This window comes from Oncorhynchus clarkii, chromosome 29 (genome assembly GCF_045791955.1).
Source record: "Oncorhynchus clarkii lewisi isolate Uvic-CL-2024 chromosome 29, UVic_Ocla_1.0, whole genome shotgun sequence".
NCBI classification, from domain to species: Eukaryota; Metazoa; Chordata; class Actinopteri; order Salmoniformes; family Salmonidae; genus Oncorhynchus; species Oncorhynchus clarkii.
Genome location: NC_092175.1, coordinates 40,970,903 through 40,996,756, shown reverse-complemented (window position 1 = coordinate 40,996,756; position 25,854 = coordinate 40,970,903). Strand labels below are relative to the sequence as shown.

General features: G+C 45.2%; 2 protein-coding genes across 6 annotated transcripts in view; one reads left to right on the top strand and one right to left on the bottom strand.

Moving 5' to 3' along the window:
- Nucleotides 1-25,854, bottom strand: part of LOC139388601 (regulatory factor X-associated protein) — a 1,150,577-nt gene that overhangs the window by 764,376 nt on the left and 360,347 nt on the right. The gene's annotated exons all lie outside the window — the stretch shown is intronic.
- LOC139388098 (periostin, osteoblast specific factor a) overlaps nucleotides 1-25,854 on the top strand; it is an 84,685-nt gene that overhangs the window by 46,051 nt on the left and 12,780 nt on the right. For all 5 annotated transcript variants that reach the window (XM_071134666.1, XM_071134665.1, XM_071134664.1 and 2 more), the window contains exons 13-19: nucleotides 1,158-1,288; nucleotides 11,073-11,175; nucleotides 11,344-11,411; nucleotides 11,587-11,632; nucleotides 11,738-11,782; nucleotides 22,859-23,140; nucleotides 23,857-23,922. In XM_071134666.1, coding sequence (XP_070990767.1) covers nucleotides 1,158-1,288; nucleotides 11,073-11,175; nucleotides 11,344-11,411; nucleotides 11,587-11,632; nucleotides 11,738-11,782; nucleotides 22,859-23,140; nucleotides 23,857-23,922 — 741 coding nt within the window. The remainder of the gene's footprint in view (nucleotides 1-1,157; nucleotides 1,289-11,072; nucleotides 11,176-11,343; nucleotides 11,412-11,586; nucleotides 11,633-11,737; nucleotides 11,783-22,858; nucleotides 23,141-23,856; nucleotides 23,923-25,854) is intronic.

Here is a 25,854-nt window from a genome sequence, read left to right as displayed (position 1 = left end):
ATAGTAACAGGAAAGCAGCTCATATATAGTAACAGGAAATCAGCTCATATATAGTACAGGAAAGCAGCTCATACATAGTAACAGGAAAGCAGCTCATGTATAGTAACAGGAAAGCAGCTCATATATAGTACAGGAAAGCAGCTCATATATAGTAACAGGAAAGCAGCTCATATATAGTAACAGGAAAGCAGCTCATATATATTAACAGGAAAGCAGCTCATATATAGTACAGGAAAGCAGCTCATATATAGTAACAGGAAAGCAGCTCATATATAATAACAGGAAAGCAGCTCATATATAGTAACAGGAAAGCAGCTCATATATAGTACCAGGAAAGCAGCTTATATATAGTAACAGGAAAGCAGCTCATAAATAGTAACAGGAAAGCAGCTCATGTATAGTAACAGGAAAGCAGCTCATGTATAGTAACAGGAAAGCAGCTCATGTATAGTAACAGGAAAGCAGCTCATATATAGTAACAGGAAATCAGCTCATATATAGTACAGGAAAGCAGCTCATACATAGTAACAGGAAAGCAGCTCATATATAGTAACAGGAAAGCAGCTCATGTATAGTAACAGGAAAGCAGCTCATATATAGTACAGGAAAGCAGCTCATATATAGTAACAGGAAAGCAGCTCATATATATTAACAGGAAAGCAGCTCATATATAGTACAGGAAAGCAGCTCATATATAGTAACAGGAAAGCAGCTCATATATAATAACAGGAAAGCAGCTCATATATAGTAACAGGAAAGCAGCTCATATATAGTACCAGGAAAGCAGCTCATATATAGTAACAGGAAAGCAGCTCATAAATAGTAACAGGAAAGCAGCTCATGTATAGTAACAGGAAAGCAGCTCATGTATAGTAACAGGAAAGCAGCTCATGTATAGTAACAGGAAAGCAGCACCACAATGAGGAACTAGTGATCGAACCTGAGTTACTGAGACCAGCTCAACTTCCTCCCTCACAACATTCAAACAAACAGTGAGATTTTGATTTTTTTTTCATAAAAGTAACACAAATTAATATAACTAGTAATATAATGCGTTACTTTCCACACAAAGTGATATTGTTCAATGTAACGTGTTTTTCAAGTAATTCATCCCAACACAGGTCTTTAAGCTCGCCCTCTGCTCGTGTCATCACTAGGCGACGTGAACATCCTGAGGACCATTCTGCTGTACCACTTCAGTAACGGCGTCTTCATCAACGGGGGACTGGAGGGAGGGGTCACCAACCTGCTCAAGACCATCCAGGGACACAACCTGCAAGTGCTGTCTGTACGTATCACTGCTGCCATTGTCTTCTCTGCATCTGCCTTTGTTTCGGTACCTAAAATAAGCATGTACAGAACATGGATCCTCATTTTCTCTGCTCAACTAGTACTGGACAATGTTATTCCTGTACACACATATTTCAAGAGTTTTCAAGAGACCTTGTGAGCACTAAAGTTATTTCAATAATATATCTGTACAGATGCAATACTCTGAGGTAGGGTGGACTGTCTGTCCTCTCCTGTCCCAGAGGCAGAGCAGACACAGGAAACACTGAGATAGAGGGGACTGTCTGTCCTCTTCTGTCCCAGAGGCAGGGTAGACACAGGAAACACTGAGGTAGGGTGGACTGTCTGTCCTCTCCTGTCCCAGAGGCAGAGCAGACACAGGAAACACTGAGGTAGGGTGGACTGTCTGTCCTCTCCTGTCCCAGAGGCAGGGTAGACACAGGAAACACTGAGGTAGAGGGGACTGTCTGTCCTCTCCTGTCCCAGAGGCAGAGTAGACACAGGAAACACTGAGGTAGGGTGGACTGTCTGTCCTCTCCTGTCCCAGAGGCAGAGCAGACACAGGAAACACTGAGGTAGGGTGGACTGTCTGTCCTCTTCTGTCCCAGAGGCAGGGTAGACACAGAAAACACTGAGGTAGAGTGGACTGTCTGTCCTCTCCTGTCCCAGAGGCAGAGCAGACACAGGAAACACTGAGGTAGGGTGGACTGTCTGTCCTCTCCTGTCCCAGAGGCAGAGCAGACACAGAAAACACTGAGGTAGGGTGGACTGTCTGTCCTCTTCTGTCCCAGAGGCAGGGTAGACACAGAAAACACTGAGGTAGAGTGGACTGTCTGTCCTCTCCTGTCCCAGAGGCAGAGTAGACACAGGAAACACTGAGGTAGGGTGGACTGTCTGTCCTCTCCTGTCCCAGAGGCAGGGTAGACACAGGAAACACTGAGGTAGGGTGGACTGTCTGTCCTCTTCTGTCCCAGAGGCAGGGTAGACACAGGAAACACTGAGGTAGAGTGGACTGTCTGTCCTCTCCTGTCCCAGAGGCAGAGTAGACACAGGAAACACTGAGGTAGGGTGGACTGTCTGTCCTCTCCTGTCCCAGAGGCAGGGTAGACACAGGAAACACTGAGGTAGAGGGGACTGTCTGTCCTCTCCTGTCCCAGAGGCAGAGTAGACACAGGAAACACTGAGGTAGAGGGGACTGTCTGTCCTCTCCTGTCCCAGAGGCAGAGTAGACACAGGAAACACTGAGGTAGTGGACTGTCTGTCCTCTCCTGTCCCAGAGGCAGAGCAGACACAGGAAACACTGAGGTAGTGGACTGTCTGTCCTCTCCTGTCCCAGAGGCAGAGTAGACAAAGGAAACACTGAGGTAGTGGACTGTCTGTCCTCTCCTGTCCCAGAGGCAGGGTAGACACAGGAAACACTGAGGTAGTGGACTGTCTGTCCTCTCCTGTCCCAGAGGCAGAGCAGACACAGGAAACACTGAGGTAGAGTGGACTGTCTGTCCTCTCCTGTCACAGAGGCAGAGCAGACACAGGAAACATTGAAGGAAACATAGTCTCTCATTACCTACTCCAATTACTTCATTATCATGAGGAGAACACTTCCTTTTAAAAACACCTTCCACCACCACAGGAACATGGGGACTTCACTGACGTCACTGTTTTTTGGGGTTCATTTCTGCAACTCACATGTAATATCCGACCAAGGCAAGGATATGTTCCATTTCATTTCATGTGAAAATCTTTCTGGACCCTTGTTACAGACTGGTTATCATGCGTTAGGTTGTGGTCAAGACTCCCTGTCTCTCCTTTCTCTTTATCTGCAATACAGATAACCCCTTTTTCCTGTCTCTATCAGGACGGACAATCTCAGACAAGCCCTCCTTAACTCATGAAGGAAATTCAGAGACACAGAAACAAGGCATTGTCTAATAACATTTTCCAGAGATGCAGGGAGTAGGAGTAGAGTGGGGAGGAAGGGGGTGAGAGGGTTATGGGTGAGGAGGAGGGAGGAAGGGAGGGAGGGAGGGTAAGTGAAAGTAGGAGGAGAGGGGGGAGGAAGGGGAGGAGAGGGTTATGGGTGAGGAGGAGGGAGGAAGGGAGGGAAGGTAAGAGAAATTAGGAGGAGAGGGGGGGGAAGGGGAGGAGAGAGTTATGGGTGAGGAGGAGGGAGGAAGGGAGGGAGGGAGGGTAAGAGAAAGTAGGAGGAGGGGGGAGGAAGAGGAGAAGAGGGTTATGGGTGAGGAGGAGGGAGGAAGGGAGGGAGGGAGGGTAAGCGAAAGTAGGAGGAGATGGGGGAGGAAGGGGTGGTTATGGGTGAGGGAGAAGGATAGGGAGTAAGGAAGGGTAAGAGAAAAGGAGGGAAAGGATTATGGGTGATGAGTAAAAAGAAGGGTGGCAGTGGCGAGGAAGAGTTAGGGAGGTGAGGAAGGAGGGTGAGGAAGAGTTAGGAAGAAGAGGAATGAGGGTGAGGAAGAGTTTGGGAGGTGAGGAAGGAGGACGAGGAAGAGTTTCGGAGAAGAGGAAGGAGAGTGAGGAAGAGTTTGGGAGGAGAGGAAGGAGGGTGAGCGGAATCATATGGAAGGAGAGAGAGAGAGCAGAGGGTGAGAGAGTTTAGGGAGAGTGGAGAAAAGGGATAGGGACAGGGGTGGAGATAGGACATGACAGGTAATCATCAGGAAGCCAGATTTCATTAGTTTTGGCAGAACTCCAAAGATACAGGCTTGGAAGGAACAGATTAGGCTGTTGTCTAAATGGGGACGTGCAGAGAGACTGTAACGGTTTTCTTGATGTGAAGGCGAGTCGGACCAAAATGCGGCGTGTAGATTGCGATCCATGTTTTAATGAACAAATGTAAAACACGAATCAATACAAATACTACAAAATAAAGAACGTAATGAACGTAACGAAACGAAAACCTAAACAGCCTATCTGGTGAAAACACATAGACAGGAACAATCACCCACGACAAACTCAAAGAATATGGCTGCCTAAATATGGTTCCCAATCAGAGACAACGATAAACACCTGCCTCTGATTGAGAACCACTTCAGACAGCCATAGACTTAGCCAGAACACCCCACTAGCTACAATCCCCATACATACACACCACATACAAAAACCCATGCCACACCCTGGCCTGACCAAATAAATAAAGATAAACACAAAATACTTTGACCAGGGTGTGACAGAACCCCCCCCCTAAGGTGCGGACTCCCGAACGCACCTCAAAACAATAGGGAGGGTCCGGGTGGGCGTCTGTCCATGGTGGCGGCTCCGGCGCGGGACGTGGACCCCACTCAATCAATGTCTTAGTCCCTTCTCCTCGCGTCCCTGGATAGTCCACCCTCGCCGCCGACCATGGCCTAGTAGTCCTCACCCAGAACCCCACTGGACTGAGAAGCAGATCGGGACTGAGGGGCAGCTCGGGACTGAGGCAGCTCGGGACTGAGGGGAAGCTCAGGAGTGAGAGGAAGCTCAGGAGTGAGAGGAAGCTCAGGCAGGTTGATGAATCTACCAGATCCTGGCTGACTGGCAGATCCTGGCTGACTGGCCGATCCGGAAGAGTCTGGTCGACTGGCAGATCTGGAAGAGTCTGGTCGACTGGCAGATCTGGAAGAGTCTGGTCGACTGGCAGATCTGGAAGAGTCTGGTCGACTGGCAGATCTGGAAGAGTCTGGTCGACTGGCAGATCTGGAAGAGTCTGGTCGACTGGCAGATCTGGAAGAGTCTGGTCGACTGGCAGATCTGGAAGAGTCTGGTCGACTGGCGGATCTGGAAGAGTCTGGTCGACTGGCAGATCTGGAAGAGTCTGGTCGACTGGCGGATCTGGAAGAGTCTGGTCGACTGGCGGATCTGGAAGAGTCTGGTCGACTGGCAGATCTGGAAGAGTCTGGTCGACTGGCAGATCTGGAAGAGTCTGGTCGACTGGCAGATCTGGAAGAGTCTGGTCGACTGGCAGATCTGGAAGAGTCTGGTCGACTGGCAGATCTGGAAGAGTCTGGTCGACTGGCAGATCTGGAAGAGTCTGGTCGACTGGCAGATCTGGAAGAATCTGGTCGACTGGCAGATCTGGAAGAGTCTGGTCGACTGGCAGCTCTGGCTGCTCCATGCTGACTGGCTGCTCCATGATGACTGGCAGCTCTGGCTGCTCCATGCTGACTGGCAGCTCTGGCTGCTCCATGCTGACTGGCAGCTCTGGCTGCTCCATGCTGACTGGCTGCTCCATGCTGACTGGCAGCTCTGGCTGCTCCATGCTGACTGGCTGCTCCATGCTGACTGGCAGCTCTGGCTGCTCCATGCTGACTGGCTGCTCTGGCTGCTCCATGCTGACTGGCTGCTCCATGCTGACTGGCGGCCCTGGCTGCTCCATGCTGACTGGCGGCCCTGGCTGCTCCATGCTGACTGGCGGCCCTGGCTGCTCCATACTGACTGGCGGCCCTGGCTGCTCCATGCTAACTGGCAGCTCTGGCGGCTCCTTGCAGACTGGCAGCTCTGGCGGCTCCTTGCAGACTGGCAGCTTTGGCGGCATCCTGCAGACAGGCAGCTCTGGCGGCTCCTTGCAGACTGGCAGCTCCTTGCAGACTGGCAGCTCTATGCAGACTGGCAGCTCCTTGCTAACTGGCAGCTCTATGCTAACTGGCAGCTCTATGCTAACTGGCAGCTCTATGCTAACTGGCAGCTCTATGTTAACTGGCAGTTCTGAACAGGCGGGAGACTCCGGCAGCGCTGTAGAGAAGGAAGGCTCTAACAGCGCTAAACAGGCGGGAGACTCCGACAGCGCTGGAGAGGAGGAGGGCTCCGACAGCGCTGGACAGGCGAGGCGCACTGTAGGCCTGATGCGTGGTGCTGGCACTGGTGGTACTGGGCCGAGGACACGCACAGGAAGCCTGGTGCGGGGAGCTGCTACCGGAGGGCTGGGGTGTGGAGGTGGTACTGGAAAAACCGGACCGTGCAGGCGCACTGGAGCTCTTGAGCACCGAGCCTGCCCAACCTTACCTGGTTGAATGCTCACGGTCGCCCTGCCAGTGCGGCGAGGTGGAATAGCCCGCACTGGGCTATGCAGGCGAACCGGAGACACCGAGCGCAAGGCTGGTGCCATGTAAGCCGGCCCAAGGAGACGCACTGGGGACCAGCTGCGTAGAGCCGGCTTCATGGCATTAGGCTCGACGCTCAATCTAGCCCGGCAGACACGCGGAGCTGGAATATACCGCACCGGGCTATGCACCCGCACTGGAGACACCGTGCGCACCACTGCATAGCACGGTGCCTGTCCGGTCTCTCTAGCCCCCCGGTAAGCACAGGGAGTCTGCCCAGGTCTCCTACCTGGCGTAGCCATACTCCCTGTTAGCCCCCCCCCAAGAAATTTTTGGGGCTGCCTCTCGGGCTTCCTTGCCAGCCGTGTTCCCTCATATCGCCGGCTCTTCTCTCCGGCTGCCTCAGCTCTCCTAAGTGCCTCCACCTGTTCCCATGGGAGGCGATCTCTTCCAGCCAGTATCTCCTCCCAAGTGTAACAGCCCTTGCCATCCAAAACGTCCTCCCATGTCCATTCCTCCTTACGCTGCTGTTGCTGCCTGTTGACACGCTGCTTGGTCCGTTGGTGGTGGGTGATTCTGTAACGGTTTTCTTGATGTGAAGGCGAGTCGGACCAAAATGCGGCGTGTAGATTGCGATCCATGTTTTAATGAACAAATGTAAAACACGAATCAATACAAATACTACAAAATAAAGAACGTAATGAACGTAACGAAACGAAAACCTAAACAGCCTATCTGGTGAAAACACATAGACAGGAACAATCACCCACGACAAACTCAAAGAATATGGCTGCCTAAATATGGTTCCCAATCAGAGACAACGATAAACACCTGCCTCTGATTGAGAACCACTTCAGACAGCCATAGACTTAGCCAGAACACCCCACTAGCTACAATCCCCATACATACACACCACATACAAAAACCCATGCCACACCCTGGCCTGACCAAATAAATAAAGATAAACACAAAATACTTTGACCAGGGTGTGACAGAGACGGGTGTAAGGAATGACCTTACACACACTGAGGACAATACTGAAACAGTGTACGTGTGCGTGTGCATGATGTGAGTGTGTGGGAGTGTGTTCAGTTAGAAAGTGGTTCAAATGATGGGTTAGAGAGAGAAGGAACCGTAAAGTAGTGGGTTAGAGAGAGAGAGAAACGTAAAGTAGTGGGTTACAGAGAGAACTGTAAAGTAGTGGGTTAGAGAGATAAAACCGTAAAGTAGTGGGTTAGAGAGATAAAACCGTAAAGTAGTGGGTTAGAGAGAGAGAAACGGAAAGTAGTGGGTTAGAGAGATAAACCTGTAAAGTAGTGGGTTAGAGAGAGAGAAACGTAAAGTAGTGGGTTAGAGAGAGAGAGAAACGTAAAGTAGTGGGTTAGAGAGAGAGAGAACCGTAACGTAGTGGGTTAGAGAGAGAGAGAAACGTAAAGTAGTGGGTTAGAGAGAGAGAGAAACAAAAAGTAGTGGGTTAGAGAGAGAGAGAACCATAAAGTAGTGGGTTACAGAGAGAAGGAAACGTAAAGTAGTGGGTTACAGAGAGAAGGAAACATAAATTAGTGGGTTACAGAGAGAAGAAAACATAAATTAGTGGGTTACAGAGAGAAGGAAACATAAATTAGTGGGTTAGAGAGAGAACTGTAAAGTAGTGGGTTACAGAGAGAAGGAAACGTAAAGTAGTGGGTTAGAGAGAGAAGGAAACGTAAAGTAATGGGTTACAGAGAGAGAACCGTAAAGTAGTGGGTTAGAGAGAGAAGGAAACGTAAAGTAGTGGGTTAGAGAGAGAAGGAAACGTAAAGTAGTGGGTTACAGAGAGAGAAACGTAAAGTAGTGGGTTAGAAAGAGAGAGACTCAGAAAGTAGTGGGTTAAAGAGATAAAACTGTAAGGTAGTGGGTTACAGAGAGAGACTCATAAAGTAGTGGGTTAGAGAGAGAGAGACTCATAAAGTAGTGGGTTAGAGAGAGAGAAACGTAAAGTAGTGGGTTAGAAAGAGAGAAACGTAAAGTAGTGGGTTAGAAAGAGAGAGACTCAGAAAGTAGTGGGTTAAAGAGATAAAACTGTAAGGTAGTGGGTTACTTAGAGAGACTCATAAAGTAGTGGGTTAGAGAGAGAGAGACTCATAAAGTAGTGGGTTGGAGAGAGCGAGAACTGTGAAGTAGTTGGTTACAGAGAGAACCGTAAAGTAGTGGGTTAGAGAGAGAAGGAAACGTAAAGTAGTGGGTTACAGAGAGAAGGAAACGTAAAGTAGTGGGTTAGAGAGAGAACTGTAAAGTAGTGGGTTAGAGAGAGAAGGAAACGTAAAGTAGTGGGTTAGAGAGAGAAGGAAACGTAAAGTAGTGGGTTACAGAGAGAGAAACGTAAAGTAGTGGGTTAGAAAGAGAGAGACTCAGAAAGTAGTGGGTTAAAGAGATAAAACTGTAAGGTAGTGGGTTACAGAGAGAGACTCATAAAGTAGTGGGTTAGAGAGAGAGAGACTCATAAAGTAGTGGGTTAGAGAGAGAGAAACGTAAAGTAGTGGGTTAGAAAGAGAGAGAATCATAAAGTAGTGGGTTAGAAAGAGAGAAACGTAAAGTAGTGGGTTAGAAAGAGAGAGACTCAGAAAGTAGTGGGTTAAAGAGATAAAACTGTAAGGTAGTGGGTTACATAGAGAGACTCATAAAGTAGTGGGTTAGAGAGAGAGAGACTCATAAAGTAGTGGGTTGGAGAGAGCGAGAACTGTGAAGTAGTTGGTTACAGAGAGAACCGTAAAGTAGTGGGTTAGAGAGAGAAGGAAACGTAAAGTAGTGGGTTACAGAGAGAAGGAAACGTAAAGTAGTGGGTTAGAGAGAGAACTGTAAAGTAGTGGGTTAGAGAGAGAAGGAAACGTAAAGTAGTGGGTTAGAGAGAGAAGGAAACGTAAAGTAATGGGTTACAGAGAGAGAACCGTAAAGTAGTGGGTTAGAGAGAGAAGGAAACGTAAAGTAGTGGGTTAGAGAGAGAAGGAAACGTAAAGTAATGGGTTACAGAGAGAGAACCGTAAAGTAGTGGGTTAGAAAGAGAGAGACTCAGAAAGTAGTGGGTTAAAGAGATAAAACTGTAAGGTAGTGGGTTACAGAGAGAGACTCATAAAGTAGTGGGTTAGAGAGAGAGAGACTCATACAGTAGTGGGTTAGAGAGAGAGAGACTCATAAAGTAGTGGGTTAGAGAGAGAATCGTACAGTAGTGGGTTAGAGAAGGAGAAACATAAAATAGTGAGTTAGAGAGAGAGAGAATGGGACACATGAAAGGAGAAAAATTGTTCTGTTTCATAGTGAACATGGCCGTCCCGAGAGACCCACAACAAGACAATTAGTAATGACTTTCCCTGGTGGCGTGGAATGTTCCATTTACCGAAGCAGAACCTCCAACAATGGCAGGGACATGACATCTGGAATCACGAACTGAACATGTCCCCACTTTGTTTACCTTTTCAAGACTGTCGTCTTTGGAGAGGGTTTAGTAAGACGTTATTCTAACACACACACACACACACACACACACACACACACACACACTCACTCACTCACTCACTCACTCACTCACTCACTCACTCACTCACTCACTCACTCACTCACTCACTCACAGACACCCCCACACACAAACACATACACACACACACTCTCACTCACTCACTCACAGACCCCCCCCCCCCGATCTCCAGGAAGAGGGTTTGGGCTGTAAACCTACAGGACAGTAGATCTCCAGGAAGAGGGTCGGGCTGTAAACCTACAGGACAGTAGATCTCCAGGAAGAGGGTTGGACTGTAAACCTACAGGACAGTAGATCTCCAGGAAGAGGGTTGGGCTGTAAAACCTACAGGACAGTAGATCTCCAGGAAGAGGGTTGGACTGAAAACCTACAGGACAGTAGATCTCCAGGAAGAGGGTTGGGCTGTAAAACCTACAGGACAGTAGATCTCCAGGAAGAGGGTCGGGCTGTAAACCTACAGGACAGTAGATCTCCAGGAAGAGGGTTGGGCTGTAAAACCTACAGGACAGTAGATCTCCAGGAAGAGGGTTGGGCTGTAAACCTACAGGACAGTAGATCTCCAGGAAGAGGGTTGGACTGAAAACCTACAGGACAGTAGATCTCCAGGAAGAGGGTTGGGCTGTAAATCCTACAGGACGGTAGATCTCCAGGAAGAGGGTTGGGCTGTAAACCTACAGGGCAGTAGATCTCCAGTTAGAGGGTTAGACTGTAAAACCTACAGGACAGTAGATCTCCAGGAAGAGGGTTGGGTAGCCCTGATTTAAAATGTCATCTACGTTATCATCTACAGCAACACTACTACAACTACTACTACCACCATCATTACTACTAAATGTCCTCTACGTTATCATCTATAGCAACACTACTACAACTACTACTACTACTACTACTACCACCATCATTACTACTAAATGTCTACGTTATCATCTATAGCAACACTACTACAACTACTACTACTACCACCATCATTACTACTAAATGTCCTCTACGTTATCATCTATAGCAACACTACAACTACTACTACAACTACTACTACTACCACCATCATTACTACTAAATGTCCTCTACGTTATCATCTATAGCTGACCTTCAGACGCAAATGTGATTTACACCAGTGTTATTACTGTAATCACAGCTCCTGGGTGGAAAACTTCCATCGTATTCAGGAACAGTGGTTATAGCAGCAACAAGTGGTTATAACTGTTTATAACACTGTTACGAAACCCCTGTTGTGACAGGTGAACAGCTCCATCAACGTCAACTCAGTGGACGTGCCAGATATTGACCTGATGGCCACCAACGGAGTGATCCACGTTGTGAAGAACATTCTTTACCCCGGGGGTGAGTTACCCGTGTGTGTGTGTGTGTGTGTGTGTGTGTGTGTGTGTGTGTGTGTGTGTGTGTGTGTGTGTGTGTGTGTGTGCGTGCGTGTGTGTGTGTGCGTGTTCGTGTGTGTGTGTGTGTATGTGTGTGTGTGTGTGTCTGTAAACACGTCTCTGTTTTCTCCAGACCTGCCTGTGGGTCGCGAGGACCTGCTGGTGTTGCTGAAAAGGCTCATCAAGTACATCCAGATCAAGGTGTGTGTGTGTGTGTGTGTGTGTGTGTGTGTGTGTGTGTGTGTGTGTGTGTGTGTGTGTGTGTGTGTGTGTGTGTGTGTGTGTGTAGTTGTCTGTGTGTGTGGTTGTTTGTGTGTGTTTGCTGGACATTACCCCAACCTCTCATTTGTTGTTGTCGTGCTTGTTTGTGTTTTAGTATGTCTCTGGATTCTCCTACACCGAAATCCCCCTCACCTTCATCAGTAAGTTGATCATCATCATCATCATCATCATCATCATCATGATCATGACAGCCTTAATGTTTTCTTAACATTGATGTAATACGAGCTTGTTTTTTGTTGTTGCAGAGAGGACAGTCACCACGACAACAACCCACATCAGAGTAGAATCAGGTAAACCTCTTGTTCTTTATTGTCAATGTTGAAGCAGCATTTCTTTAAATGTAGTCCTATTACACTACTGTATAATATCTCTAATTAGTCCTATTACACTCCTGTATAATATCTCTATTCAGTTCTATTACACTCCTGTATAATATCTCTAGTCAGTCCTATTATACTCTTGTATAATATCTCTAGTCAGTCCTATTACACTCCTGTATAATATCTCTAGTCAGTCCTATTATACTCTTGTATAATATCTCTAGTCAGTCCTATTACACTCCTGTATAATATCTCTAATCAGTCCTATTACACTCCTGTATAATATCTCTAATCAGTCCTATTACACTCCTGTATAATATCTCGAATCAGTCCTATTACACTCCTGTATAATATCTCTAATCAGTCCTATTACACTCCTGTATAATATCTCTAATCAGTCCTATTACACTCCTGTATAATATCTACATCCAGTCCTATTGCTATCCTGTATAATAACTATATTCAGTCCGATTACTATCCTGTATAATAACTATATTCTGTCCTGTTACACTCCTGTTTAATATCTCTATTCAGTTCTACTACACTCCTGTATAATATCTCTAATCAGTCCTATTACTATCCTGTATAATAACTATATTCAGTCCTGTTACACTTTAATTTAATATCTCTATTCAGTCCTATTACACTCCTGTATAAAATCTACATTCAGTCCTATTACACTCCTGTTTAATATCTCTAATCAGTCCTATTACTATCCTGTATAATATCTCTATTCAGTTCTATTACACTCCTGTTTAATATCTCTAATCAGTCATATTACTATCCTGTTTAATATCTCTAATCAGTCCTATTACTATCCTGTATAATAACTATATTCAGTCCTATTACTATCCTGTATAATAACTATATTCTGTCCTGTTACACTCCTGTTTAATATCTCTAATCAGTTATACTACACTCCTGTATAATATCTCTGTGGTACAGCATCTACCAAAGGCAAAGACAGGATGTTTCAGTTCTTCATTGCTGCCCTGATAAACTACTTCCTCTGCCTCCCTAAATCCGTATGTTCTTCCGTATGTAATACTGGACTCAGTTTATGTTCGTTAATCAGGTCTCTTGTTGATGAGGTAATTGAACTGTCACTGTTTCGTTAGTAGATACGGATACACTTGGCCAGTATCTGTCATGTTGGACCTGGGCCCAATCTAGCATAAGCCTGGCTCTCTGTATTGGGTAACAGCGCTTTGAGGATAAGCAGTTTGGTGAAGTAGGAAGTGAGAGAGACTGTCTGCCTCTCATCAAAGGGACAATCTCTGATACCTGCACACATTTTTCTTTAAACTTCTAAATGAATGATATGTACCCATTGATTCTAGAAGAATATAACTTATAAATATTATCTGCATTGTTATTGTTTAAACTACAGACGCCTCTTTAAAAATGCACCCAGAGACCTCTAGCTGAGGTTTTATATCAGGTTGAGTGCTGTTCAGCCAACGGTGGTTTGTAGAGGTCTGTGTCTCTGAAAGTTGTGCTCTGTTGTTATAATTGGCTGGGGTCCTTATTTGTTCTTCTGTGTGCTTCGTGGGAAGGCAACGGTAACTCGTTTTATGGTGAGTATGGTTGTTTGGGCTTCCGTCTGTCTCTGCTGGGTTTGTAATGAACGATGAAGGATTTACGCACGCACGCACGCACACACACACACACACACACACACACACACACACACACACACACACACCACAAAATCCATGCAACACACTCACATGCCAGAATAGGTTGCTTTGGCAGAACCCTTCAGCACCTTTACATTACCCTGTTAGTACATCATTAGTGTCTCACACACGCACACGCACACACACACACACACACACACACACACACACACACACACTCATTAGTGTCTCCCTGGCTGGCCATGCTTATTACTGCTTATTAGTGTGTGTTAACAGACTGCAGCTGGAGCTGTGGCTGGCAATGACAGTCAAGTGCAGAAGAATTAGCGTAGCCAACTGTCTGCTCACAGCCTGCCCAAGGTACCTGACAAGAACAAATTATGTCTGTAGTTAAAAGAGATTTGCCCACTTTTTGGGAAAGGAAAGATGTGGAAATGCGATGTGGCCCAAGGCGATACATCTCAGCAAAGCTCGTTTCACCTCAGCAAAGCCTGTCTCACCTCAGCAAAGCCTGTCTCACCTCAGCAAAGCCTGTCTCACCTCAGCAAAGCCTGTCTCAACTCAGCACAGCTCGTCTCACCTCAGCACAGCTCGTCTCACCTCAGCACAGCTCATCTCAAGTTATATGAGTCTGGAGGTGGTATATGAGTCTGAAGGTGGTATATCAGTCTGATGGTGGTATATCAGTCTGAAGGTGGTATATCAGTCTGAAGGTGGTACATCAGTCTGAAGGTGGTATATCAGTCTGAAGGTGGTATATCAGTCTGAAGGTGGTATATCAGTCTGAAGGTGGTATATCAGTCTGATGGTGGTATATCAGTCTGAAGGTGGTATATCAGTCTGAAGGTGGTATATGAGTCTGAAGGTGGTATATCAGTCTCAAGGTGGTATATCAGTCTGAAGGTGGTATATCAGTCTGAAGGTGGTATATCAGTGTGAAGGTGGTATATCAGTCTGAAGGTGGTATATCAGTCTGAAGGTGGTATATCAGTCTGAAGGTGGTATATCAGTCTGAAGGTGGTATATCAGTCTGAAGGTGGTATATCAGTCTGAAGGTGGTATATCAGTCTGAAGATGGTATATCAGTTTGAAGGTGGTATATCAGTCTGAAGGTGGTATATCAGTCTGAAGGTGGTATATCAGTCTGAAGGTGGTATATCAGTCTGAAGGTGGTATATCAGTCTGAAGGTGGTATATCAGTCTGAAGGTGGTATATCAGTCTGAAGGTGGTATATCAGTCTGAAGGTGGTATATCAGTCTGAAGGTGGTATATCAGTCTAACAGTAACTATTAAGAGTAGCGTTAGATCACCAAAAGCACCTCCACTACATTCTGTAGTGAGAGAGAAGACCAGTGCCTGATTGACAGTACAGCGTGGAGCCGAACCATGGAAGTGATTAGCGGTAGACATTAACTGCCACACAGCCATAGACCTCAGAGAGGTGGAGGGAGCCTCAGACGCTTTGATGACAGTTTACATGTGTCAGCCGTCAGCTATTTATGACTCCAATGAATACTGTCATTCTCCCTGATTTATGCTGTAGCACAAGGCCCCTTTATTATAGATGCTGTAGCACTGGGCCACTTTATTATAGATGCTGTAGCACTGGGCCCCTTTATTATAGATGCTGTAGCACTGGGTCCCTTTATTATAGATGCTGTAGCACTGGGCCCCTTTATTATAGATGCTGTAGCACTGGGCCCCTTTATTATAGATGCTGTAGCACTGGGTCCCTTTATTATAGATGCTGTAGCACTGGGCCCCTTTATTATAGATGCTGTAGCACTGGGCCCCTTTATTATAGATGCTGTAGCACTGGGCCCCTTTATTATAGATGCTGAAGCACTGGGCCCCTTTATTATAGATGCTGTAGCACTGGGTCCCTTTATTATAGATGCTGTAGCACTGGGCCCCTTTATTATAGATGCTGAAGCACTGGGCCCCTTTATTATAGATGCTGTAGCACTGGGTCCCTTTATTATAGATTCTGTAGCACTGGGCCCCATTATTATAGATGCTGTAGCACTGGGTCCCTTTATTATAGTTGCTGTAGCACTGGGTCCCTTTATTATAGATGCTGTAGCACTGGGTCCCTTTATTATAAATGCTGAAGCACTGGGCCCCTTTATTATAGATGCTGTAGCACTGGGCCCCTTTATTATAGATGCTGTAGCACTGGGTCCCTTTATTATAGATGCTGTAGCACTGGGCCCCTTTATTATAGATGCTGTAGCACTGGGTCCCTTTATTATAGATGCTGTAGCACTGGGCCCCTTTATTATAGATGCTGTAGCACTGGGCCCCTTTATTATAGATGCTGTAGCACTGGGTCCCTTTATTATAGATGCTGTAGCACTGGGCCCCTTTATTATAGATGCTGAAGCACTGGGCCCCTTTATTATAGATGCTGTAGCACTGGGTCCCTTTATTATAGATTCTGTAGCACTGGGCCCCATTATTATAGATGCTGTAGCACTGGGTCCCTTTATTATAGATGCTGTAGCACTGGACCCCTTTATTATAGATGCTGTGCACTGGGCCCCTTTATTATATATGCTGTAGCACTGGGTCCCTTTATTATAGATGCTGTAGCACTGGGTCCCTTTATTATAGATGCTGTAGCACTGGGCCCCATTATTATAGATGCTGTAGCACTGGGCCCCTTTATTATAGATGCTTTAGCACTGGGCCACTTTATTATAGATGCTGTAGCACTGGGCCCCTTTATTATAGATGCTGAAGCACTGGGCCCCTTTATTATAGATGCTGTAGCACTGGGTCCCTTTATTATAGATGCTGTAGCACTGGGCCCCTTTATTATAGATGCTGTAGCACTGGGCCCCTTTATTATAGATGCTGTAGCACTGGGCCCCTTTATTATAGATGCTTTAGCACTGGGCCACTTTATTATAGATGCTGTAGCACTGGGCCCCTTTATTATAGATGCTGAAGCACTGGGTCCCTTTATTATAGATGCTGTAGCACTGGGTCCCTTTATAATAGATGCTGTAGCACTGGGCCCCTTTATTATAGATGCTGTAGCACTGGGCCACTTTATTATAGATGCTGTAGCACTGGGCCCCTTTATTATAGATGCTGTAGCACTGGGTCCCTTTATTATAGATGCTGCTGCTCTCTTTATTATAGATGCTGTAGCACTGGGTCCCTTTATTATAGATGCTGTAGCACTGGGTCCCTTTATTATAGATGCTGTAGCACTGGGCCCCATTATTATAGATGCTGTAGCACTGGGTCCCTTTATTATAGATGCTGTAGCACTGGGTCCCTTTATTATAGTTGCTGTAGCACTGGGCCCCTTTATTATAGATGCTGTAGCACTGGGTCCCTTTATTATAGATGCTGTAGCACTGGGCCCCTTTATTATAGATGCTGTAGCACTGGGCCCCATTATTATAGATGCTGTAGCACTGGGCCCCTTTATTATAGATGCTGTAGCACTGGGCCCCTTTATTATAGATGCTGTAGCACTGGGCCCCTTTATTATAGATGCTGTAGCACTGGGCCCCTTTATTATAGATGCTGTAGCACTGGGCCCCTTTATTATAGATGCTGTAGCACTGGGTCCTTTTATTATAGATGCTGTAGCACTGGGCCCCTTTATTATAGATGCTGTAGCACTGGGCCCCTTTATTATAGATGCTGTAGCACTGGGCCCCTTTATTATAGATGCTGTAGCACTGGGCCCCTTTATTATAGATGCTGTAGCACTGGGCCCCTTTATTATAGATGCTGTAGCACTGGGCCCCTTTATTATAGATGCTGTAGCACTGGGCCCCTTTATTATAGATGCTGTAGCACTGGGCCCCTTTATTATAGATGCTGTAGCACTGGGCCCCTTTATTATAGATGCTGTAGCACTGGGCCCCTTTATTATAGATGCTGTAGCACTGGGCCCCTTTATTATAAATGCTGTAGCACTGGGTCCTTTTATTATAGATGCTGTAGCACTGGGTCCCTTTATTATAGATGCTGTAGCACTGGGCCCCTTTATTATAGATGCTGTAGCACTGGGCCCCATTATTATAGATGCTGTAGCACTGGGCCCCTTTATTATAAATGCTGTAGCACTGGGTCCTTTTATTATAGATGCTGTAGCACTGGGTCCCTTTATTATAGATGCTGTAGCACAAGGCCCCTTTATTATAGATGCTGTAGCACTGCGCCCCTTTATTCTAGATGCTGAAGCACTGGGCCCCTTTAATATTAACCCTGTATTTTAGCCCATGGGAATTGTTCCACTGTCCAGATTAAATCAATTAAATAGACCGTAAAATCCCATGAATACAAGGGGTGGGATGCATCATCATGAATGTATCTAAAGCTTTGGCCAAGTCAATAGAAATAGCAGCAAAACATTGCTTAGAATCAAGGGCAATGGTGACATCAAAAATCAAATCAAATTTATTTATATAACATAAATACTGGAGGCTGAGACAGGAGGGGTCAGGAGACACTGTGGCCCCATCCGAGGACATCATTGAGGACCTTTATTAAGGTTGCACTGACACATCCATAACCTGAGTGGAAACCCGATTCTATACCTGAGATAATACTATAGACATCAAGAGACCCAGTCAGTTGATTATGGACAAGTTTTCCAACACTTTTGATAAACAAAACTAAATAGAAATGGGCCTATAACAGTTAGGATCAGATTGATCTCCCCTTTAAATGAAGGATGAACCGTGACTGCTTTCCAAGCACTGGGAACCTCCCCAGAAAGGAGAGACAGGTTAAAAAGGTCAGAGATAGGCTTGGCGTTGATAGGGGCAGCAAACTTAAAGAAGAAAGGGTCTAAACCATCTGACCCAGATGTTTTTTGGGGGGGGGGTCAAATTTCAGGCGCTCCTTTAGCACCTCATACTCAGTGACTGCCTGCAGGGAGAAACGTTGTAGTGGGACAGGGGGAAAAGAGGGAGGAGCCTCTGGGATAGTCACATTAGAAGGGGTTGAATCCTGACTTAATGAAGTCGTGATTAAAGATCTCAGCCAAGCGCGTCCTGTCAGTAACAATCACATCATCAACATTAAGGGACATGGGCAGCTGTGATGAGGAGGGTTTATTCTCCAGGTCTTTAACCGTTTTCCAGAACTTCTTGGGGTTAGGCCCACAGAGAGAGAACTGCTCCTTAAAGTAACTACCTTTGGCACTCCAGATAGCCTGAGTGCACGTATTTCTCATTTGCCTGAACGAGAGCCAGTCAGCCTGAGTATGTGTGTGCTGAGCCTTTAGCCAAATGCAATTCTTGAGGTGGAGTAACTCTGCAAGATCACGATCGAACTAGGAGCTGGACCTGTTTTTAATTCCCAATTCCTTTATGAGGGTGTGTTTGTTACATGAACAATACCACTGAAAGTATAAAAACACAAGTTCCAAGAGTCTTGGACAGAGGGGATCAAGTTGATTATACCATTTTACAGAGGCCAGTTCATGAAGGAAGGCTTGCTCATTAAGTATTTTAACAAGCGTCCATGACAAATCAGGACAGGTCTTTTCACTGAGCGGCCATTACGAACACAGGCTGTTAAATAGTGATCACTAAGGCCATTACAGATAACACCAGACTGATACTTATCAGGATTATTTGTGAGGATAACATCGAGGAGAGTAGCCTTTTCTGGGTGTTTGGAGTCATACCTTGTGGTAATAATCTGAGAAAGATTTATAGAGTCCTACTGCTTTAGGACTTGGTCAGGTGGTTTAAGTATGTCCCATTTTAGGTCACCTAGCAGGACAAATTCAGACTTAGTTTAGGGGGCCAGGAGAGAGCTTAGGGAAGGTAGTATACAGGCCGGGGCTGATGGAGGACAACAGCACTCAGCAACAGTCAACAAAGAGCTATTTGAAAGTTGAATGCTTAAAACCAGCAAATCAAATTGTTTGGGGACAGACTTGGAGGAGACAACCGAGCACTGAAGGTGATCCTTGGGTAAAGATTGCCACTCCCCCACCTTTGGAAGATCTGTCTTGCCGAATAAAAAGTTATAAACAGAAAGGTTATCATTAGTATTGTAAACACTCTTCCTTAACCACGTAATGACCAACACATCTGGATTGGAGCTGTGAACCCACACTTTCAATTGATCCATTTTAGCTAATAAGCTTCTAGTGTTAACATGCAGAAAACCCAGGCTTTAACGAGAGCAGAAATCAGTGAAGCAGATATCAGAGCACAGGTCAGAATTGGGGCTAGCAACAGTAGATGGGCCAGGGTGTACATGCACATTTTCAGATATCATCAACAGTAGATGGGCCAGGGTGTACATGCACATTTTCAGATATCATCAACAGTAGATGGGCCAGGGTGTACATGCACATTTTCAGATATCCTCAACAGTTGTACAGTCAAGGCACGACATAGGACAGGGAGAGATCCGCATTGCCGATTTATGACATCTGAATGTGAATCAGATGGCAACAAGATCATATTGTACAGCAATTTCATCCGGTAACATGAATACAAAGCCGGCGAGAGGTGGTTAGAATATGATGGGAGGCCAACAGTCTGTGTAACCAATAGAGAGTCAGAGTCCCTAGTGTGGGAACAAACATAATCTGTCCCACGGTTGGGTAAAGAAAGTTCATAGTCAACAAATTATGCAGAAGTCGTGAGGCAAATAGGAAAATGCACAAGAAAAGTTTTTAATATATAACGACTTGGGGCTAGCCATTGTAAGTTCAGAGTCACTTGCCCCAACAGTGCGTGTGTGCTGGAGGAGAGAGAGGGGGGAGTGTGGTGGAGGTACCTGTACCAGACAGGGGGAGACAGACCAGGTCAGACGGTGAACAGATCACCAGGTGGAATCCAAGCAGCAGTGCAGCAGGCAGTGGCAGTAGGTGTCACCCACTTGGGAGAAACCTTTATTTCTGGAGGCAGATTTCTTGTAGAAAAGGCCAGGTGGATGGTCTCTGAACAGAAGGAGGGGGCTTCAAAGGGGACTTCAAAGACTCCTGCCACTTGTTGGGCCCAAAGGCCTCGACACCTTTCACTTCACACCTGAAGTTGTATCTTGTCTGTCACAGCAAGCCTGGCAGCATTAACTCAGCATTCAGTCCTATAAAGTAAAATATATCATTGTAATGTACTTTATTATTAATTTAAAAAACTTTTTTTTTTCTTCTTGGCTTTCAAAATAGCATCAGACCAAACACGACTCACTCAGTTCCAGGATGGATGATGTCCTCAGGTCTCTGCTGTTTATTTGCTTTGAGGTCAATTTTGGTCAAAATTATTTCGGTCATAATTAGGTTGTAGGTCTGGAGTTTTGATCTGGTGCGAAGGCCATGCTGTGGAGGGTAGCATCCTGCATATGTCCCTGCCGAAAGGTCCAAGTTTATCTAAATCCAAATCTATCCTTTTGTATGAAGAAAAAAAAAACATGTTTAAAAATGTGAGAGCTCACATGCAGCTGTGTCTCTCTCTCTCTCTGAGTGGGGTGGGTCACTGCTGAAATACCTCATATATTGGTGTAACTGGTGTATGTTTGTCACATCATAGTTTAAAACCGTTATTCATAGATTTACTGATCTAGATTCTAAATTAAGTGGTGCAACACATATCTGATCAATTATAAACCTAGATGTACAAAACCTAGATGAGCTCTAATCCTAGATCATTTTAAACCATGTTGGTGCAACCCACCCGCAACGACATAGATATGCCCCTACCACCTTAACCAAGTGATTTTTCTACTCAATGTCCCCTCTCTAGAATCAAACTTACACATCTGGGTTCACAATCTGTTTGACAGAATGATTTTCATCGTTAGAAAACAGATCACCCTACCAAACGTCCCTGCTAAAACAAACTGTAGCCTGTCTGCTGCCTTTTCATTGTCACAGCCTCAATGCCAATCGCCAAACGAGGGGAATAAGTATGGGTTACTGCGGTCAAACGGCTGCATTCTGCAATGGGGATGGGAGTAGCAGCAACCTCATGTTGTTGACAACATTGTACATAAAACAGCGCTACCATGCTGCTCTTTTTACAGTTTTACAAACTCTTGAGGTGCATTACTTTAAAATATGCACCAATCCCCTTGATCCCTTAATAAATCCTCGTAAGGATCCTCCCCTTTTTTAGCCTAAAATGACATACCCAAATCTAACTGCCTGTAGCTCAGGCCCTGAAGCAAGGATATGCATATCCTTGGTACCATTTAAAAGGAAACACTTTGAAGTTTGTGTAAATGTGAAATGAATGTAGGAGAATATAACACATTAGATCTGGTAAAAGATAATACAAAGAAAAAACGACCATCATCTTTGAAATGCAAGAGAAAGGTCATAATGTATTATTCCAGCCCAGGTGCGATGTAGATTTTGGCCACTAGATGGCAGCAGTGCACATGCAACGTTTTAGACTGATCCAAAGAACCATTGCATTACTGCTTAGGGTTAGGATAAGAGGTAAGGTTAGGACTAGGGTTAGGGTTAGGATAAGAGTTAAGGTTAGGACTAGGGTTAGGGTTAGGATAAGATTTAAGGTTAGGACTAGGGCTAGGGTTAGGATAAGATTTAAGGTTAGGACTAGGGTTAGGGTTGGGGTTAGTAGATTGTTATTTCAAAATAAAGCGTTAACCAGCACTGCCGTTTCACTGCATAAATATGGTAGCCCACAGCTGATGATAGTCTAGAATCAATAACAACAAGGGGTTTGAGGGGTTCGAGGGGTTTGCTGTGTTCAAGGGGTTTGTGGTGTTCGAGGAGTTTGAGGGGTACGAGGGGTTTGAGGGGTTCGAGGGGTTTGAGGTGTTCAAGGGGTATGAGGTGTTTGAGGGGTTTGAGGTATTCAAGGGGTTTGAGGTGTTCGAGGGGTTTGAGGGGTAAGAGGGGTTCGAGGGGTTTGAGGGGTTCAAGGGGTTGATGTGTACAAGGGGTTTGAGGGGTTTGAGGTGTTCAAGGGGTTTGAGGGGTTCGAGGGGTTTGAGGTGTTCAAGGGGTTTGAGGTGTTTGAGGTGTTCAAGGGGTTCGAGGGGTTTGAGGTGTTCAAGGGGTTTGAGGGGTTTGAGGTGTTCAAGGGGTTTGAGGGGTTCAAGGGGTATGAGGTGTTGAGGGGTTTGAGGGGTTTGAGGTGTTCAAGGGGTTCGATTGGTTTGAGGTGTTCAAGGGGTTTGAGGGGTAGGAGGGGTTTTGGAATGGAGGAGATAGAAGGGGTCTAATGCGTTGCCATGGATACTCGTAGGGACTCACTCAGGCAGATGCTGTTCTTTATCAACCTTTTGTATTTACAAATGGCTGTTTTCTAATCAATATATTTTTCACATTTACAATACATCAACACTTAGCGGAAAACTTACGCACCATCGTTTCTGGGAGGATATACCCACAGAAGCAGAGGTTTACTTCAAAAATATTGTATTCATCACTTTCTTTCTCTCCAGTGCCGGAAATTAAAGGAGAGCCAACTGTCACCAAGGTAACAAGGTTCATCGACGGCGAACCCACTATCACCAAGGTTACCAGGGTCATCGAGGGCGAACCCATTATCACCAAGTTTACTCGAGTCGTTGAGGGCGAGCCAACCTTCACCAAGGTGACAAGAGTCATCGAAACGGAACCCAGTTTAACCAAGGTGGTCATCGAGGGTGAGCCCACATTCACTACAGTGACCAGGGTGATCGAGGGAGAACCAAGCATCACAAAGGTCACCAGAGTTATTGAGAGTAAGTTTCATTATTAAACATTGGTGGATTGTGAGCTACTGGTGATTCACAGCTTGCCTTGGTCTTGGCTTGGAGCTACTGGTGATTCACAGCTTGCCTTGGTCTCGGCTTGGAGCTACTGGTGAGTCTCAGCTTGCCTTGGTCCTGGCTTGGAGCTACTGGTGATTCACAGCTTGCCTTGGTCTTGGCTTGGAGCTACTGGTGAGTCTCAGCTTGCCTTGGTCTTGGCTTGGAGCTACTGGTGAGTCTCAGCTTGCCTTGGTCCTGGCTTGGAGCTACTGGTGAGTCTCAGCTTGCCTTGGTCTTGGTCTGGTGTTTCAGTATTAGGTGGGTCAGAGTAACGTTTGAAAATGTACATCACATTGCAGACAATTGGATGGTAACAGGTTAGAGTTTCCCTGTATTGTGAATAACATTGCTGTAAAAAAGAGTTGACCTTTCTCTCTCCATCTGTCTCTCTCTCAGGCTCGCTCTCTCTCAATTCAATTCAATTAAAGGGCTTTATGGCGTGGGAAACATAGCTTTACATTTCCAAAACAAATGGAAACATTAGTAAACATATCTCTGTCTGTCTGTCTGTCTGTCTGTCTGTCTGTCTGTCTGTCTGTCTGTCTGTCTGTCTGTCTGTCTGTCTGTCTGTCTGTCTCTCTGTCTGTCTGTCTGTCTGTCTGTCTGTCTGTCTCTCTCTCTCCCTCCCCCTCTCTCCCACCTCATAGCTCACAGTGGTTCCTCAGATGGAGGGCTGGAGACTGACGGAGACATTAAGAGGATTCTGGAAGAAGGTCAGTAAAGATATCTTAATAGACTTCAATATATCTTAACATTAAATAGTATTAATATGTATTAATGTATAATAAAATATATTGATACTAATGTATGACAATAACATATTGAACAAATGTATGATAATAATATATTGAACAAATGTATGATAACAATATATTAATATTAATGTGTGATATTAATATATTGATTTTAATGTATGATAATAATACTGTATATTGATGTTAGTCTATGATATGAATATATTGATGCTAATGTATGATACAAATATATTGATATTAATGTATGATATTAATATATTTACCAATGTTCGATAATAATATATTAATATTAATATCTGATAAAAATATGTTGGAATAAATATATGTATTTAAAAAAATCTATGCAGAAACGTAGTTCGGGTGACAGTGGAAAACACATCGCTCTCTATTATTACCAGTTTCGTTATTGAACATGTTCATCTCAGTTAGTGATGAATCTTACATACCACATGCCTAGGCTATGTGCATGTACACGTACAGTGGGGCAAAAAAGTATTTAGTCAGCTACCAAGTTCTCCCACTTAAAAAGCTGAGAGAGGCCTGTCATTTTCATCATAGGTACATGACAGACAAAATTTGAAAAAAAATCCAAAAAATCACATTGTAAGATTTTTAATGAATTTATTTGCAAATTATGGTGGAAAATAAGTATTTGGTCAATAACAAAAGTTTATCTCAATACTTTGTTATATACCCTTTGTTGGCAATGACAGAGGTCAAATGTTTTCTGTAAGTCTTCACAAGGTTTTCACACACTGTTGCTGGTATTTTGGCCCATTCCTCCATGCAGATCTCCTCTAGAGCAGTGATGTTTTGGGGCTGTTGCTGGGCAACACGGACTTTCAACTCCCTCCAAAGATTTTCTATGGGGTTGAGATCTGGAGACTGGCTAGGCCACTCCAGGACCTTGAAATTCTTCTTACGAAGCCACTCCTTCGTTGCCCGGGCGGTGTGTTTGGGATCATTGTCATGCTGAAAGACTCAGCCACATTTCATCTTCAATGCCCTTGCTGATGGAAGGAGGTATTCACTCAAAATCTCACGATACATGGCCCCATTCATTCTTTCCTTTACACGGATCAGTCGTCCTGGTCCCTTTGCAGAAAAACAGCCCCAAAGCATGATGTTTCCACCCCCAGGCTTCACAGTAGGTATGGTGTTCTTTGAATGCAACTCAGCATTATTTGTCCTCCAAACATGACGAGTTGAATTTTTACCCAAATTTTGGTTTCATCTGACCATATGACATTCTCCCAATCTTCTTCTGGATCATCCAAATGCTCTCTAGCAAACTTCAGACAGGCCTGGACATGTACTGGCTTAAGCAGGGGGACACGTCTGGCACTGCAGGATTTGAGTCCCTGGCGGCGTAGTGTGTTACTAATGGTAGGCTTTGTTACTTTGGTCCCAGCTCTCTGCAGGTCATTCACTAGGTCCACCCGTGTGGTTCTGGGATTTTTGCTCACCGTTCTTGTGATCATTTTGACCCCACGGGGTGAGATCTTGCTTGGAGCCCCAGATCGAGGGAGATTATCAGTGGTCTTGTATGTCTTCCATTTCCTAATAATTGTCTCCCACAGTTGATTTCTTCAAACCAAGCTGCTTACCTATTGCAGATTCAGTCTTCCCAGCATGGTGCAGGTCGACAATTTTGTTTCTGGTGTCCTTTGACAGCTCTTTGGTCTTGGCCATAGTGGAGTTTGGAGTGTGACTGTTTGAGGTTGTGGACAGGTGTCTTTTATACTGATAACAAGTTAAAACAGGTGCCATTAATACAGGTAATGAGTGGAGGACAGAGGAGCCTCTTAAAGAAGAAGTTACAGGTCTGTGAGAGCCAGAAATCTTGTTTGTTTGTAGGTGACCAAATACTTATTTTCCACCATAATTTGC